Genomic DNA, 18,867 nt, shown 5'->3' on the forward strand with positions numbered 1-18,867 from the left:
ATAATGGTGTTAATGGTGAGTTGATAAAATCCACGTATGGAAATGTAGTTGTTTTTAATGATAGAAAGAACATCTATTGTTAATCCTTTGTTYATCTTATATTGAAATTGTTCATGCTGTGACATTGCCCAGATACATGTTTAAAATAGGTTATGTGCATCTTTGTTGTAGTGTATTTGGATTTTGAAGTTGAAATGAAAGTCATATCCACAGAAGAAAACAGAGTTGGTTKGTTTCTTTCTTGTAGTTTTGTTACCTTTGCCTTACCCTCTTTTCATTCTTTCTTCAGGTCAGAGTGCCAGATGCAGTACATACCGCTGGATCTGCTGATACACATGTAAGTCCACAAGATTAAACCTGGAACTTCAAAATAAACCTGTTGTTCTCTAAAGAAAACTTTCTTGCTGCAGTAAGCCTTTGGTGCATGGGGTGTGTAATCTGTAGATATTTGTAAAGATCTACAAAAGGCATTTCTTTTCATGTTTAAAATAGTCCTTGAAAAACTTTAAAAACTACTCATGTATGAGTTTCTACTGAATGATACTGCATTAATAACTGRCATTTGAACAGGTAGAAGTGGTAAAGACTGTAGACAGACATATTGAAGTACAGCTCAAAATGTGGGCTGAGTAACTGTAAGAGTCAATGTATAGTAAAGTGGGTTTTGTATACARTTGGCCTCTCAAAAATGAGGTAGTATGACCCTAAATTAAACTTCAGCTTTTCCTTCTAATAGAATATACTTGAAGAAAAAGGTAAGAACATTTGACTATTCTTCCTCCCCTCACATTATAGTTAATGAAATGCTATGGTTAACAGGAGTTTGCCTTCATGCAATGATTTGCTTGCTTAGCAGGAAGTTTCTCTCTTCTTCCATCATCTACCATATTCCTTCCACTGTGATATTTTTTGTTTTTTTTTTTTAAAGGAGAAAGGTCTTTAGGTATTCTGTGCCTCTATTGTTAATAATTTTGTGAAGCTACTTAATGTTAATGTCATAATTGTCTACTGGAATGTGAATTGCAGGAATGAATTAATTTAATACTGTTGATTTTATATTGCTCCAGCCRCTTGGAAGCTTTTTCCTAAGACCATTTCTAAACTTGTATCTTGGTGCTAGAACTCTTACGGCTGCTTCCRTCGTTATGTCACTAGAACATGTACTCATGTGGCAGCATTACACGTATCTTGTATCATCACTGTGAGAGATTATTTTCTGACAACAAGGATAAGTCTTTGCTGGGAGCATAGTATTTGTGTTTGTCAGTGTTGCTGTGCCATAGTAGTAAGTCCACATTTTGCCAAGGTTGTATATTGCTTGTCATATTGAAATACAAGTAGTCTTTGAGACAACACAAAAAGTGGATTTTATTAACTTCTAAAACATGCAGATGCATGAAAACCTGCTGATAACTCTGTCACAGGAGCTCATGTTGAGAAGCTTAGTAGCATAAACCAGATGAATCATAGAATCAGTAAGGTTGGAAGGGACCTCTGGAGATCATCTAGTCCAACCTCCCTGCTCAGCATGTTAGACAGGGTTGCATCCGGGCAGGCCTTGCATATCTCCAGAGAAGGAGACTCCACAACCTCTCTGGGCAACCTGTTCCAGTGCTCTGTCACTCTCACAGTGAAGAAATTCCCCCTCACGGTCAGGCAGAACTTCCTGTACTTCAATTTCTGCCCATTGCCTCTTGTCCTGTCACACGGGACAACTGAAAAGAGTTTATCTCCATCCCCCTGACACCCTCCCTTCAGACACTTTTACACATTGATAAGATTCCCCCCTCAGTCTTCTCTTCCCCAGGCTAGAGAGGCCCAGCTCTCGCAGCTGTTCCTCATAGGGCAGGTGCTCCAGCCCTCTGATCATCTTCGTAGCCCTACACTGGACTCTCCCCAGCAGCTCCATGTCTCTTGTACTGGGGAGCCCAGAACTGTATGCAGTACTCGAGATGAGTCCTCAACAGGGCTGAGCAGAGGGGCCGGATCACCTCCCTCGACCTGCCAGCAACACTCTTCCTAATGCACCCCAGGAGACCACTGGCTTTCTTGGCCACAAGGGCACATTGCTGGCTCATGGTCAACTTGTCAYCCAGCAGCACTCCCAGGTCCTTCTCTGCAGAGCTGCTCTCCAGAAGGTCAGCCCCCAGCTTGTACTGGTGCCTAGGGTTATTTTTCCCTAGGTGCAGGACTCTGYGCTCACCCTTGTTGAACCTCAGGAGGTTCCTCTCTGCCCAACTCTCCAACCTGTCCAGGTCTCTCTGAATGGCAGCACAGCCCTCAGGTGTGTCAGCCACTCCTCCCAGCTTGGTATCATCAGCAAACTTGCTGAGGAGGCACTCYGTCCCCTCATCCAGGTTGTTGATGAATAAGTTGAACAGGATGGGACCCAATACTGAGCYCTGGGAGACTCTAGTAGCCACAGGCCTCCAACCAGACTCCACGCCACCGATGACGACCCTCTGAGCTCCGCCTTTCAGCCGGTTCTCAATCCACCTCACTGTCTGCTCGTCTAACCCACACTTCCTGAGCTTATCTAGGAGGATGTTATGGGAGACAGTGTCAAAAGCCATGCTAAAGTCAAGGTACACAACRTCCACTGCTCTCCCCTCATCTACCCAGCCAGTCATTCCATCATAGAAGGCTATCAGATTGTTTAAGCAGGATTTCCCCATGGTGAATCCATGCTGGCTACTCCTGATCACCTTCTTTTCCTCCRTATGTCTGAAGATGACCYCCAGAATGAGCTGTTCCATCACCTTTCCAGGGATGGAGGTGAGGCTGACTGGCCTAGAGTTGCCTAGGTCCTCCTCTTTGCCCCTCTGGAAGACTGCAGTGACACTGGCTTTCTTCCAGTCCTCAGGCACCTCTCCAGTTCTCCAGGACCTTTCGAAGATGATGGGGAGTGGCCTGGTAACAATGTCCACCAGCTCCCTCAGTACCCGTGGGTGCATCCTATCCAGGCCCATGGATTTGTGGATGTCAAGCTTGCCCAGAAGGTCTCTAATCCTTTCCTTCTCAACCAAAGGAAAGTCTTCCCTTCTCTGGACTTTCTCYCTCACGTCCAGGCTCCAGGATTCATGAGGGCTGCCCTTAGCAGTGAAGAGTGAAGCAAAGAAGGCATTCAGTAACTCTGCCTTCTCTGTATCCCTTGTCACCAGGGCCCCTGCCCCATTCAGTAGTGGGCCCACATTTTCCCTAGTCCTCCTCTTGCTGCTGATGTACTTGAAGAAGTTCCTGTTGTCCTTGACATCCCTTGCCAGASTCGATTCMAGCTGGGCCTTAGCCTTCCTCGCAGCATCTCTACATACTCTGACTGCATTCCTGTAATTCTCCCAAGTASCCTGTCCCCTCTTCCACATWCTGTGTACTTTTTTTCTGTCTGAATTTGGCCAAGAGCTCCTTGCTCACCCATGCAGATCTCCTGCCCCCTTTGCTGCGCTTCTTATTCATAGGGATGCACTGCTCTTGAACTTGGAGGAAGTGATGTTTGAATAGTAGCAAGCTCTCCTGGACCCTGCTTCCTTCTAGGGTGTTRACCCATGAGATTCCTCCAAGTAGGCCTCTGAAGAGCCCAGAGTCCGCTCTTACGAARTCCAGGGTTGCAATCCTCCTTATTGCCTTACTTCTTTCCTGCTGGATCCTGAACTCCACCATCTCACGGTCACTGCAGCCAAGGCTGCCCCCAACCTTCACATCTCCAACCAGTCCCTCTCTGTTGGTTCAGACAAGGTCCAGCAGGACACCCTTCCTCGTAGGCTCCTCCACCATTTGTGACAAGAAGTTATTATCAGTGCATTGCAGGAGCCTCCTGGACTGCTTGTGCCTTGCTGTATTGTCTTTCCAACAGATGTCGGGGTGGTTGAAGTCCCCCATGAGAACCAGGGCCTGTGATTGTGAGGCTACTTCCAGCTGTCCACAGAAGGCCTCATTGACTTCCTCTTCTTGGTCAGGTGGCCTGTAGTAGACACCCACAACCATGTCTCCCATTTTGGCCTGCCCTTTGATCTTTACCCATAAGCTCTCAACTGCCGCCTCCTCCTCCCCACCCTAGGCAGAGCTCGATGCAGTCCAGTTGCGCTCTCACATAAAGAGCGACTCCACCACCTCGCCTCCCTGGCCTGTCTCTCCTAAAAAGCACGTAGCCATCCATGACAGCATTCCAGTCATGAGAGCTATCCCCCCATGTCTCTGTGATTGCAATGAGATCATGGCCTGCGACCGCACACAGATCTCCAGCTCCTCCTGTTTGTTCCCTGTGCTACGTGCTTCGGTGTACAGGCATTTCGGAGAGGTGGTCATGCCTGCAGGTTTCCCAGGAAGGGTGTATGGGGGTCCGCCATAGCCGTGTCCCAAATGCACATCCCCAGCTGCATGCACCTGTTGGAGGACCCCCAACCTAACTTGTGGTTTGTTGTCTACCCTGTCTGTATGACAGCCTCCCACCTCCCTCAGCACTGCATTAGCTTGTAATTTAATATTTTCCTTTAAGTTATAAAGTAGGAAACTTTTTTCAAAGAAATATAAGCCATTTTGATCCTATGCTTATCTATAAAATGACAAGTTCAGAGACTGCTTGTTTCTTTAATTTCACTTGAGAGCCCATGCTTGGCACAGATCTAAGAGATATTTGTGATACTAAATAAGGATTATAAACTAAAGGTGTTTGAAATGATTGTTTTTCACTGTGCTTTTTTTCATATTAGGTKAGCAGATTCTGTGTGGAAGACTGATATTAGAAATAAAACCATTTCCATAGAGAATTATTGCTAAAGAAACTCTTTTTGCAATTGGCATCTGAAGTTTTATGATAATAGTGAATTGTTCAGCTTATCTGTTTTGATATTTTATTAAATCAGACCTTTTTACATAACTGTCTTTGCAAAAGCAGTAGTTTTGAGCATCATTGACAGCTATATAAGAACTTAAAAATTATGAAGATGAAGGGTAACAGCTTATATTCTGCTCTTTTAGGTTTTTTTTTCCTTGTTGTATTGATACTTTATGAATTGCTGTGTTAAACAGAAATTTCCAGAGAAGTGTCTCATCTTTTCTCTCCTTTTCTTCCCACTCTTCATGTCTTCTGAATGTAGTCTTCATTCTGTTGTCCTTCTCAATGCTTTGCTGTTTGAAAGCTAGCCAAAAGGCTAATTCCATTCTTTCCAGAAATGATARTTGCATGTAGTCCTTCTTTGAGCAGGATTTCAAGAAGTGAGGAGTGCAGATTAAATTATCTGAGATAGAAGGAATTTGTGTGTGAAGTGTGGGCTTTTTATTTTATTTGAGTAGTATCTTAAACCTCCGTATTTTTTTTTTCTTCCCACATTTAAACTCTAATGTACAACTTAAATTTAGATCTTTAGTTACACCTGTTTGACATTACATAGACAGTCTTCCAGCCAAAAGCATCAGAAAAACCTTTAGAATTTTCCAGATTTTTCCTGAAAAGTTGCAAGGATAAATATGTAATTAAAATGCAAAGCATATTTTTCTGTAAATTTATAAATGCTATATTTTGCATAGTGGTAAGGTTTCCAAGCTTTTACAGCAMGTTCCCCTCAGGTTTCAGTAGAGATCATCTTTCAATGGTGTGTTGAAAGCATTCTCATTAGACTAATGATAAATGTTTTTTTAAAACATATATTTAATTTTTTTTCTTGTGTTAGATAATTAGCAGTCATAGACAAACATAGGTAGTCTTTTATTCATTTTTTGTTTTCCAAATATTTAAATCACCTGTCAAATTAAGTTTCAGGTAAAAAGTTTCTGGTATAGACCAAAGTGAAAAGTAACACTATTTTAATTGTTTTTCTAAACAGTTTAATTTTTTGTTTCACTCTTTTTGCAGCCTCTAATGGAAAGTAAACTTAAAGCATTCAGCATTGGCAAAATGAGTGCTGCAAAACGGACCCTAAGCAAGAAAGAACAAGAGGAATTAAAAAAGAAGGTATRTATTTTTCTGTGTGCAGAGGTGAAACTATCTTGATACTATATTATAACCAGTTCAGTCACCAAATTTCCTCATTTTGATTTAGATAACTGTGTAGTTTTCTGAGAACAAAAGTGATTTGTATCTTAAATGTTTAACTTTAGAATATGTTTTTTCTTGATATGCATGACAGTAAGGTAGAAAAAGGCAGGCTTCTCTGGCTTCCCAGAGTACTGAATTAYAGCAATCCCTTGATTCTTTTGTTGATCAAAATTAAGACAGCCATCACCTTAGGTTATTTTCAGTTCTTTATTTGCTCTATATTATTGGATTTTAGTATTTGGAAGGAATACTTGTAGTATCTGAATTGTCTCARTACATATCCTTGTTACTGTGCAAAACTTTATGTCTAATGACTTATGTAGAAATATCAAAAATTTTAACATTTTTGATCAAGATAGGTCAGGAGTATCCTAATGTTAGGAAATACGTAGCTCATGGTTGCTAAGGCTTGAAAATTTTCAAGGCTTTGAGCTTTGCACACTCAGCATGTACTGTATTTCAGTAGGATTTCTCATGCTACATTCATGAAAACACTAGCCTAAAGAAAAGTGCTTGTGCTGAATTTATTTCCTCACTCAATTTAAGTCATTGAATTAACTTGTTCTTTGGGAAATGCAARTAGACGATCCTATTGCTAATCTCCTTCAGTCATTCAGATTTATCACAATGGAGAAAATGGATTACGTAGTGTTATCTGATGCTTAAGTTAACCCAGAGCTCTGGTTTCGTAATGCTGTTTTTTTAATAAACTTCTGCATTTGGCATCTTTGAATGTTAAACTGCTATGCAAACTAATGTAAATGAACAGTCATATTTGAGCATACCAGTTAATTTTCTCAAAGTATTACATGCCATGTTCTTCCCACGTTCCTCTGTAATTTAGATTCTTTTGTCTAAAATTGAAACCTGCTTGATACAGTTCATTGCAGCATGAACTCTAGAATCTAAATAGGAATGTCACATAGCTAATTTGAGAAGAGCTGTCTCGTGGAGGTTATTCTGTGATGATAGTAAATAGATTAACATTTGCTCTGTAGGAGGATGAGAAGGCTGCTGCAGAAATTTATGAAGAATTCCTTGCTGCCTTTGAAGGAAGTGATGGCAATAAAGTGAAAACATTTGTAAGAGGAGGAATCGTTAATGCATCTAAAGGTATAACTGATTTTCCTTTTTAGGGAGTGGGGGGTGGTAGATCTTTTGGTTTTTGAATAAAGATGAAGATTTGCTTTTAAATGCGTTTTAAAATAAACTTTTTGCATTAGGAACAGTAAATCAAASTTGATGCTAAAATCTAGTCTCTGCTTTAACTCACTATTTAGTTAGTGATATGATTTGTCTTTTAAGGAGAAAAATAACTTTTATAAAATGTCTAATCTTTGTACTTTTTCTTCATACTGCAGTAACAGAAAGTTTGTATTATTACATCATCTTGATGTTTTGAAATATATTGTTTGAGTTGCATAGACAGGACTTAGAGCATTTTTCTTTCTTATAAGTCTGCTGTGCAGGATTAGTTAATATAGTTTGTTTTTAATTTTAGAGGAACATGAAACAGATGAAAAGAGGGGTAAAATCTATAAGCCTTCGTCACGATTTTCAGATCAAAAAAATCAACCAAGCCAACCATCTAATGAGAAGCCTCCATCTCTCTTAATGATAGAAACCAAAAAACCTGTAAGTTTTATCTTACTGGAATGTTAACTCTCTGTTTAAAGTGTATTTTGAAGCGTTTTGAAAAAGATCTGTGTGATCTTCAGAATAGTTTTATCTGCGTTTATCACATAGTAAAAGAAGACAAAAATTTGGGTTTTCTTAATCATGTTTAAAAAAAAAGAGCAAAAATGTCTAGTTCTAGGTCTAGTGGTTCTGTATCTGGCATGATATGTTTTTGTAATAGTGCACTCTAATTTGGGCAATATGTTTTTACTGTATTCCTTTTTGATGTTTGGTGACTATTGCAAAGTAGTATCTCAGATGATGAGCATTTTTGAAGTTTTAGAAGCGGTTCTTGTTGCTACCAACTATTTTTTAGGTGTTTATAACTTTTAGGAAAATTTGACCTTTGCAATGATGCATATTTTTCTTTGTGAGTTTTTTTTGAAGTGTTTTTTTTTTGATAATGTTTCAGCAACTCCCTTCATTTCTTCGAGTTGCAGAACTTGCATGTTTTTGAAGCTGAAAACCTTGTTTTTATTTAATTTTTTTGACATCTATGTGGTTTCATTTGTTTTTGTTCTTAAACTAAGATTTCAAAATAAAAATGAATGTTTTATTTTTGAACAACCGTAGTTTTCAAATCGGGTGATGATTACATATGACTTTACTATTACTCCTACGTATGTGTACTTTTAAGTAAATATATTGGAAGTCTTTAAAAGAGCTTACTGCAATCTTTAAACTTACATAAAGCATCTGTGATACTGCCTGCTAGGGTGGGGGAATGAGATGTGATGTGATGATTGTGGGTATTCCCATCTTAGCTTCTCTTCAACTTTAAACAAAATTAAGATTTAGAACGATGGGGTAATACTGGATGGCAGTTTTTATATTCATTGTATGTAAAGCTCTACAGTTACAGAAATTAATTGCTTATAGCATTTTTTTGTCCTGCTGAGCTCTATTCTATTGTATGCAAGTATTTGTATTGTAAAAATATTACTGCTTTTCAAAATTGTCATAAATACTTAACAAGTAATGCAATCAATTTACTCACTTGCCCTGTCCAATGGTGATTGAAGATAATGAGGTAAAAATGATTTTATTTATTTGGCAGACCCTCCCCAAAAACAAACAAAAACAAACAACTTTGCCTGGGGTGAGTAGGAAGTCCAGTTTTTCCAAAGCTGTAGTGTGTAACACAATAAATATTTTGTATGTCTGCCTATTGGAAACGTTTTCATTTAAATTTGGTTGTATAAAAGCAATGTTGTAGAAGTTGAGTTCACTTGAGTTAGTTAAAGTGCATATATTACAGTTAAAAAATATGTATTACAATATCCATATTCTTTGTTATTCAAGAGTGTTTTCTCTGAGGATCTCTATTTAGAGTAATTCTTTCTTCAGACTTGTATTTGTATCCAAACGAAAACAAGGGAGGGAAATTCTTCTCATATAAAATGTTTGTCTCTGGATAAAATAATTGGAAAAATTGTATTTACATAGATAGATATCAATTTAATGGAGCATGAAGGCTTGCTAGGGGTGTAATCAACTTTTGTGATAAATTATTTTGTGATAAGTTGACCAGACTGACAAAATACTTTAAAGATATTTAAATTTGTGTGTTGTAGAGAGTGTTTGATCATACAGACTGCATTGTAGTAATCACAAGTAACAAAGTTTAGCTTAAGTTATCCTTAATTTTGTATTTTCTAGCTTTGTGTTTGATAGCACTCAGTCTTAATGTTTTCAAGTCTTTTTTTTCTCTCCTGTAGTTTACTTGGTTTGAAACCTGTGGGTAAAATATGCATGAAAATTAAGTTAAACTTTGATATATGAAYGTATTTTGTATATTTTGCTTCATTCTGTGTGCTGAAATTTTGGCTGATATATCTTTAATTTTAGCCTTTGAAGAAAGGAGAGAAGGAAAAGAAAAAGAGTAATTTGGAACTTTTTAAAGAAGAATTAAAGCAGTAAGTATGATTAGTTGTTACTGTAAATAAAGATGACACAAGCTCTTGTTACTTTGCTTTTAGTACCAATATTTCAAATTGTTCTTGCTTTATCTTTTGCCTTCCTCCCCTGCCCCCGCCAATACTTGTGAAATAGTATGATTTCATTAGCAGCAACAGAGATAATCCTAAACAGAGCATTAACCTACACAGGTAGATGCTCTTGTACAGGTCTATGTGATATGTCAGAATAGTCAGTTGCCATGTAATTAGTCATCTGATGTTTCAGGATCAAGATTACATTGTTTTTTCAGTGGCTCTTAAGTTATATCCAGAGAAACTGTGGAATAAGACTGAGTTTTTATATTATAGCAGAAATAAGGCTTTTTAAAACTGAAGTTGAGATGTACTTCAGTTTATGTAATTTTAAAACCAAATTGAATTAGGTTTCAAAAAGCAGATTCTTTCACTTTTAAATATATCATACAACGGGGAAAGATGATCTCACTCACTGAGAGTAACTCTGAGTGCCATACATCTGCCCTAATGTTAGAGGTGGAAAATAAAAGGAATATGTGTGCGTTAAAGAATAAGTACTGCATTATAAGTATATTTATGGCTTTTGTGAGTAGCATCTAAAATTTTATTTTAAACTTTATTGCTATCTACTTATTAATTGATATAAATAAATTGAATTGGCAGCTATGTATTCTTGGTACTTAATATCTTTGCGTCAGAATTTAAGACGATACTACAAAGAACCAAATAGTAGTTATTTGTATGACTACTATTCTCGGAAGTATAAATTGAGGTGGGGTCCTGTAAGTACTGGGAATGATCAGGTGGGAGTGTCTGTTGCTCTACAGGGTGTTAGCATGCATAAATATGGCTAAGAAAAGGTAGGAGCAGAAATAGACACAAAGGAGCTGTGTGTGTTTTGAAAAGTCATTGGAAAGGTTAGTGGACCTCTTTCAGTCGGATGTGCGATTCAGGTCTTTTTTTCCCAGAGCAGACTTCTTGCTCCTAATCTTATAAACTGGTTCATAAACCTAGCCTGTTCTATTTGAGTTTAAAGCACCCTGGCAGAATGGATGAGGAAGCATGCATCTGAAACAGTTCTAGTGGTTAGATTCCAAATGATTAAACAGGAATTCAGACATAAGGGCAAACTGAGCCCAGTGTTCAATAATAAAAATTATCACATTTATAAAGATAATTGAAATATTGTTTATAAAAATTAAAAAAAGTACCAAGTTGTTAGTTACGTTCAACTTTTTTTTTTTGGTAGAATACAAGAGGAGCGTGATGAAAGACATAAAACAAAAGGTAGATTGAGTCGTTTTGAGCCACCTCAGTCGGATTCAGATGGCCAGCGTCGTTCAAGTAAGTAGCTGGTTTTCTTTTTGGGGGGGGGGGGGGCGTCTACAAAATGTGTAGACCAAATATATATATACACACACACAAACACATGCTTTATTTATTTATTTATTTAGTGGATGCTCCTTCAAGAAGAAACAGATCGTCTGGTGGTAATATAGTTTCTTTTTTCATTCAATGTACCGTTGTTGCTTAAGTGCRTAGTAAAGATTGACCCATGTTGTTTTTGTTTGTTTGTTTCCTGTTTTTTCTTTTTCCCTGTTGTAGTGCTGGATGATTACGCACCAGGGTCACATGATGTTGGAGATCCAAGCACAACAAATTTGTATCTTGGAAACATCAATCCTCAAGTAAGTTTGGAGCCAAATAGTTAAGTACAGCACTGACATATTTGAGTCCAATTATGCTTTTTTCAGTAGCTATTTTTTCTCCAATTAATTTATTTTAAACCATATACATAGGTTTAAACCTATGCATTAGGTACAAGTGCTGACTGTGGAGACAGTATTCATTTGAATAAATGCTCTATACATCGTACTGCAAAAGTTAATGTTAAGACTGTCAGTTAGTAAAARCAAAAATGCTCAGTGGAAATTATTTGTCCTTAGATACGTGCCTATGAGAAGAATAATATCTTATAGAAAGTTGACTGTGATTAGATTAGAATGTGATTTTTTTTGTTTTTTTAAAGGCAGATTTTATTGGGGAGGTACTGATCAACAGTGCTGTTCCTGTTTATCAGGAACCTGAGAAAATCTCAATATTTGGACACTAACGTGAACAGGTATCTTACAGTTAGAAATACAGTAGCGTGATTCTAATATTTACCTTTTTTTTTTTTTAACTGTAGATGAATGAAGAGATGTTATGTCAAGAATTTGGACGTTTTGGACCTTTAGCAAGTGTCAAAATTATGTGGCCAAGAACTGACGAAGAAAGAGCAAGAGAAAGAAATTGTGGCTTTGTTGCCTTTATGAACAGGAGAGATGCTGAAAGAGCATTAAAGAATCTAAATGGTGAACAGATTTTTTGGTTCTAAATTGCAGTTACCTTTGTAGGTAATAACTGTCAGCATATCCTGAAGTAGTTTTACCTGACTAGTAATAGATGCATTGTAACTATGTTCCAGCCTTGAAAAAGAATTGGAAACATGTCAAATTCTTGTTCTCACCTGCTAGCATATTTGAACTGCACCCCACCATCAACAACAAACAATTCAAGATTTCCCTGCCCTATTATTACACTTTTTATTATTATTTCCAGTGAATGTAGTGTGGTGATGTGTTTCAGTCTATGTTAGAGAAGACCTGCCCAGCTGCAGAATAGATTTGTGGTGTTTGTTCATATTTACCATAGTGACTTAAAATTGAAAGTGAAAGTTTTCACTACATCTTCTGGAAGAGTATTTGAATAATAGAAGGGCCATGCCCCAGAAGTGTCTGTATRAAATTTTAAACTATAAGTCAATTATTATTTATCTGTGAATAAATCTGCAGATTTTTCTTTCCCAATAAGCTAAGTGAAATACTGATTCTGTAGTTTGGATGTATAGAACAAGTGATCTGGTTTTAGTGTGTTTCCTGTTTTGATACAGTGGTCGTTTATTATCTTTTACACTTGCATATATTTTTTTTTTATTTGTCTTAAAGGAAAAAAGTCTTTGAGCTCTATATTCACTTGAGAACTATCTTTCAGATAAATCTGGTATATAGAATTACTAGCATGTGACCGTTCTGGCAAAACAGGAATTTGAGACTTAAATAGTAGATACACCACCAGTAGCAATTTCAGTTTATGCCGAGCATTTTACTGATACAGAGCTGAATGTCATCAAACTTTAGCATACACCAGGACTGGAAAAGTTGGTGGCTTTTGCTGTAGGTAAAGATATAAAAGTTATGACAGTTTTGAAGATGTTAGGGGGAAGTAAGGTTTTATTTCTCCACTGAAAACAGACTCTAAGAAGAGTATCCRTTTCTTGTAGTTTTTTACTAGCAGTAAACTTATAATTTTATGAATATATTTAAGTAATGCACAAGAAGTAATTCTCAGTTGTTGGGGATATATACATTCCTTACTTTTGAATAATAATTAAATTCTTAATACTGAAGAGGTAAACTGTGCTGCCACGAATATGTTGTTTTATGTATGGACTACCTTGTCTATATTTTCTTCAGGGGAAAAAAAATTCAGGTTTAAAAGTATATTAGGTGATGAGGAAAGCTATGCCCTTACAGTTTAGAAGAGCATGAAAATCAAAAATCTAGATCCTTGACAAAAAGGATAGAAAATGAAAAGTCATCCTTGTCTATCCACTGTCTACCTTACTCAAAATGGTACTTTTTAGGTCCAATAGTAGGTAGGGTTACAATAGTAAGTAGKGTTAAGTAGGTTGTATTGGTTATTAGGTAATTAGTCTAGACATAATCAGTATTTTAGGCTACTTATAGAGTCAGTTTTCAGACTTTTTTTTTTTAGAATGAAAATAATTGGTTGTTATTTTCAGTTTTGAGTAACAACATTTGCAATTTGTTGTTATGAAAAAAACATTTTGAAGAATTTGAAGTACTGAATTAATATCATCTGAAAATTGCTTTGTTCTGTCTGGTATGCCACATATCAAAAGGGTTTTTTTCTTCCTCTTCCATTTTTTTCCCCCTGAATTCAACTGTGGTGTGGCTTTGTATAATGTGTCTCCTGAACAGGTAGGTTGAGRGAAGAACAATCAAAAATTTTTACTGTAATAGACTTTCATTTMCATATGATACAGTTTGGTAGATGTGATACATTAATGAACATTGCAAGCAAATAGTAGTAAACAGTGGGAAACAAATCTAAACACTGCACATATGAAGAGAAATAGACAGGTACAGAACCAATTTATAATGTAACTTTTTTTWAAAAAAAAACTTTCACTTTTTCAGGCAAGATGATTATGTCCTTTGAAATGAAGCTAGGCTGGGGCAAAGCTGTACCTATACCACCACATCCAATATACATTCCACCTTCCATGATGGAGCATACGCTTCCACCACCTCCGTCAGGACTGCCTTTTAATGCCCAGCCTAGGGAGAGATTGAAGAATCCTAATGCTCCAATGTTACCCCCACCAAAAAACAAGGAAGATTTTGAGAAGGTAACTTAAAAAAGTATCCTGGGCCATATCTCATGTTAAATACTACATCTATGACAGTATTTCAATGGCTTCCTAGATTTGCATTGTTCAGGCTGACTTTGGCAGCCCTTAGTGTTCGAAGTCACTGGCTCCCTGCTATAGCCTAAGGGGACCTAATTCCTGAAACACTTTCTCATGCCTATGTTAGGCCACAGTATTGGGTCTTGAGTTATTTTTAGTGATGCTTTAAATCTGTCTATCATTTTCCCCCTCCAGGCTCCCTGGATTTTTTTCTCCTACGTCCCCCCCTTTTGTTGGCTGCCAAATTGCAGTATCTAAATTATTTTCTTTAGAGAAAATACTACGTTTTAATCTGAGTGCTTTATTTTTACACTAGATGAGTTGGTGTATTTTGTATAGAAGGTAATTAGTCCAGACATCAAATCAGCATTTTAGGCTACTTATGGAGTCAGTTTTCAGACTTCTTTTTTTTTTTAGAATGTTAGCTGAGGGAGTAAAGTGAAGGGTAAGTATCTTGTAATCACAAACCAATTTTATTTACGTTTGTAAGAGTTTATTGATTCTTTGAATGACACTTAAATGTTAGGGTTGGCTTTTCTAAGACTTGGGAATACAGTAATACCAAAGTGGTCCAAGTCAAATAGTTTAGAATCGTTTCATAAATTTAAAAACTCCTTTCTTAATTATATTCAGTGTAGTACCTATTCAGTGCATCAATGTACATTCTGACAGGAATGTTCAGATACTTTGCAATTAGTGAACCTTTATGGTTCACTGACACAACCATTTGCATTTTATGTAATTGCTTAGCTATAACTTCACAGCAGTGATTGCCTGCAAAACTTGTGATAGATGTGTAGTATTTTCATTGCATATGTATATTTTTGCTTGTTACTTGTTAACAATACTCACATATTCTATGTTTATTATCTGATGTGACTTCATATACAGACTCTGTCGCAAGCCATAGTCAAAGTGGTTATCCCAACAGAAAGGTACATGTTTTTCTTTATTATTACTGATCTAAATATAGAAAATCTCCCCTTCGGAATTTTAAAGAAAAATTGTGATGTTGAGGAAAAGGTAATGGCTTGACTGAGCAATAGTTCTTTCATAATACTTAAAATGTGTGTGTCTTACAGTTGTATTATACTTATTTAGGTAACTTTTATGTTTAGTGAGGAGTAGATTTAAGTAATTGTCTCTTGCATTTGAACACTAGAAATAGTTGCAGGATAATTTTGTCAGTGAAAACTAGTGAGAAATASCTTCCTTAATGATACTTTATAGGTCTTGACAGTCTTGACGTGAACATATGAGTACTTTATAGCTATACTATACTACATCAAGTGCGGTGGTACCTTTTTTCTTTTCTTTTCTTTTCTTTTCTTTTCTTTTCTTTTCTTTTCTTTTCTTTTCTTTTNTTCTTTTCTTTTCTTTTCTTTTCTTTTCTTTTCTTTTCTTTTCTTTTCTTTTCTTTTCTTTTCTTTTCTAGTTTTGTAATTTGTAACTAATTCAGTTGATCCTAGTAGAAATTAAAGCTRCTTTTATTTATTTATTTATTAAATGTGCAACAGTCAATAGTTTTGATCACTGAAAAAGGTAGTTCTGTAGCTCAAGGGTATTTTTTCATTTTGATCCCAGTCAGTGCCTCTATGTTCACACTTGTCTAGGTATGCTCTTGCTCAGTTAAGCTGAAACCTTTTCCCAAACATAGGAACACAACACTATTTTAAAAGTAAATAAACACAAAAGATTACCAAATTCTCTTTGACATTGGCCTTGGTGAGCAACACCAGCTGAACTGTCTGCGGCAGCGGGGGACCAGGAAAACATCATGGGATGGATTGGGAAAGTATACAGTTTTTGACCAGACATTGGTACGATCGGCTCCAATAAATGTGGTTTTATTATAACTGAAACACTTTTTTTTTGTTGGCCAGCTTAAGCTAAATGACATTTTTAAATAATGCACTTAAAACTATCATCTTTTTTTACTACACTGTTTTAATTGTCACAAAGTAGTCCCATTTTTTTGTGTGTGGGGCGGGAATAAAACATTTGTAAAGCTTGTTAAAGTAGTATATTGACATATTTGTCTAAGATGCTCAGATGCACCAGTAATTTTGATAGAACGTCAGGACAGGTCACTTTTTGTTGAGCAGTGACATGGAATAGTTAGTGACCAGCACATATCTTTAGTAATAGTAGAAAAACAATAATATAACAAATATTTGTAAAATTGTACAGTTGATAGTGTAATTTTTAGAGAAAGATACGGTTCCATTTTATTTACTGTAGCATTTTGAAAGGTCATATGGTAAGAAGAACTCTTGTTAATTGAGTTGTATTTGAAAATACCTTGAATTTGTTTCTTTAACTTCCTGATGACTTCCTGATGATGCTAATTACAATATTTAGAGTATTAGAGTGTATCAGATCATGCAAAAACTTGTAACTGACTTCACTGGGATACTGCATTTAATTTAACTCATGCTTGAAAATTTTCAATACCATTTTTTAACATTTCTTATTTCTTAGCACTTACAAAATGTTAACTGCACACAATCAAGATTTTTTCAGAGAATTTCTTTTTCAAGTGGTGATGTCTTGTATACCACAATGCAAGTAGCACCCTCTTTCAGATACAAGATTTATTGAATCTTTTTTAATGTATCAAAGATACTTCCAAAGGAGATTTTCTTCAACCATAAGCTGCTCTTGTGCAACCTCATTGCACTTGATGGAAAAACAGTTGGATGAAATCCAATGGCATGGTTTTGCAGGAAGATGAGCCAAAAATGATCATAGTAAACTAGCCTTAAAATCTGTGAATGTTTCAAGCTCAAAGATTTGAGAGCTAATTGTAGWTTTTTTTCCGACTGACATTTTCAAATACAGTTCACGTAACAAAAAAAGCCTTGCTCTTTAGACTTTCAGAACACTGCTTTAAATAAAATGGCTGCTGAGTTATTGAGAGTATGTCCTCTTTACAATGTTTCTGGATGGCAGAAAGCAAAAAGATGCAGAAAAATTGAGGTGTAGGTAGCTGTTGCTCTTTGGTGTGATATTTGAGGGAGAAGTAGTTTTAATACTAGTTAGTTAAAACATTTGCCAGAGCATTTGCCAGGTTTGCTGGTGGCAGGGGCAGGATTTTTATTACTATGTTTTTAAGTTGTAAAAAATATTTCAATCTAGCGCTTTATWTCTGTGGCAGAACTTTGAATATTCACAATGGTAGAAAACAATCACCTAATGACCTTTATTGCTTAGTAATTAAAAATTCTGCAACTTTTCATTATAACAAATTTTTAACTTTTGTAATTTAAAATTTGCTAGAAAGACGTTTCATATGATACATTTAAACAACCAATATCCTTTTGTTACATCTAGAATATTAATTCAATTAAAAAAAAAGTAAAAATCTGCACTTTTTTGCATCACATTCAAAGGACACATGCTGTGAAGCTTTTGATATATGCAGGCTAGTCTGTGTTTGAAAATTTGGGATCCTTTTTTTCCAAAATATATGGAAAAGAAGATCACAATTATTTGTAAAGCTTATATGGCTGTCTCCTTTAGTATACTTTTAAGTGGATCTGTATTTTCAAATGCTCTTTGAAAATTTACACTTCACACATGCTTCTCACATGTCTCAGGATGTTGTGCTGAATGAAATGAATGCAAATTTTTATTTTTTTTTTTATTCCGATTTTTGTTCACTTGTGTGTATGAGGGAGGAAACATTGAATGGTATGACATGAAATGATGGACAGTTTTGTTTTATTGGCACACAGTTAAGTCTTGACCAAAGGAACCTTGTTTTAATAAAATTACTGCCATATTTGGCACCAGGAAAGCTATTTGCTTTTCCTTTTATATTTGAATAGCTTGAAAGCTGAATGGAGTTTCTCTGAAGTGTTTGAAATGATTTGTGTTTAATTTTGAGCATAATATTTAGCCATGTGTACATCTGTAAAACTTCGGTTAACATTTTGCTATTAGTTCTAGATTATTTAGATGAGGGCTTGCTATTTGGTTAGATAATTGTTCTTTGGTGTTCAGTTGCCCATTTTTTTGTGTAAGGACTATTAGCTTTTACTAAGCAAAAGATGATTGTAGCTAAGCTGTGGAAATTCAGGAATAAGGTTTCCTCTTAGATTCTCACTCCACCACTCTTAGGCATGTTTTCATTTTAGAATGCCCGTGTCTATGATGTAAGGCAATAATATCGCTCCATGTTACCTTATCTTCTATACTGTTTTCTTAACAACACAGCAAAATAATCTCCTGCACAGTTGTAGTATCTTAGGTGGAGTGTAGTTTTGTATAGTGTTAGGTCTGAATCAATTTTTCTTTAACTGTGTTGTTGTTGTAGGAATTTGCTCGCRTTGATACATCGAATGATAGAGTTTGTGGTGCGGGAAGGGCCTATGTTTGAAGCCATGATCATGAATCGAGAAATCAACAATCCAATGTTCAGGTGCTTATTATATTGCTTCAGTTTAAATAGCATTAACTGTATTAGCTGTTGCCTTCCTGATAAGGAGCTGTTTTTACTAAGTCTGCATTTTAATGCAAATTCAAATTTTACAAATTGTACATTTAAGAAAAGGGGAGGTGAATACTATGCTTTCCAGTTATTAATACTAATGTGTATAATTCGTTCACTTGAGGTTTAACTCCTGTTTGTCTGAGGGATTGAAAGTCATTGATGGCAGCATTTGATACATTAAAAAAAAAAAAAAAAA

General features: G+C 36.1%; 1 protein-coding gene across 1 annotated transcript in view; it reads left to right on the forward strand.

The window, feature by feature from the left end:
* Positions 1-271: 271 nt before the first annotated feature.
* Positions 272-18,867, forward strand: part of U2SURP (U2 snRNP associated SURP domain containing) — a 42,121-nt gene continuing 23,525 nt past the window's right edge. Inside the window, exons 1-13 of the mRNA XM_085298641.1 lie at positions 272-337; positions 5,849-5,947; positions 7,030-7,144; positions 7,533-7,666; positions 8,766-8,807; positions 9,557-9,624; positions 10,892-10,986; positions 11,097-11,132; positions 11,248-11,330; positions 11,831-11,996; positions 13,905-14,116; positions 15,068-15,111; positions 18,495-18,599. Of these exons, the coding sequence (XP_085154767.1) occupies positions 5,855-5,947; positions 7,030-7,144; positions 7,533-7,666; positions 8,766-8,807; positions 9,557-9,624; positions 10,892-10,986; positions 11,097-11,132; positions 11,248-11,330; positions 11,831-11,996; positions 13,905-14,116; positions 15,068-15,111; positions 18,495-18,599 (1,193 nt within the window). The 5' untranslated portion in view covers positions 272-337; positions 5,849-5,854. The remainder of the gene's footprint in view (positions 338-5,848; positions 5,948-7,029; positions 7,145-7,532; positions 7,667-8,765; positions 8,808-9,556; positions 9,625-10,891; positions 10,987-11,096; positions 11,133-11,247; positions 11,331-11,830; positions 11,997-13,904; positions 14,117-15,067; positions 15,112-18,494; positions 18,600-18,867) is intronic.

Source organism: Rhea americana, unplaced genomic scaffold (genome assembly GCF_003343005.1).
Source record: "Rhea americana isolate MKP2758 unplaced genomic scaffold, rheAme1 scaffold_14, whole genome shotgun sequence".
In the NCBI taxonomy this organism is placed as follows: domain Eukaryota; kingdom Metazoa; phylum Chordata; class Aves; order Rheiformes; family Rheidae; genus Rhea; species Rhea americana.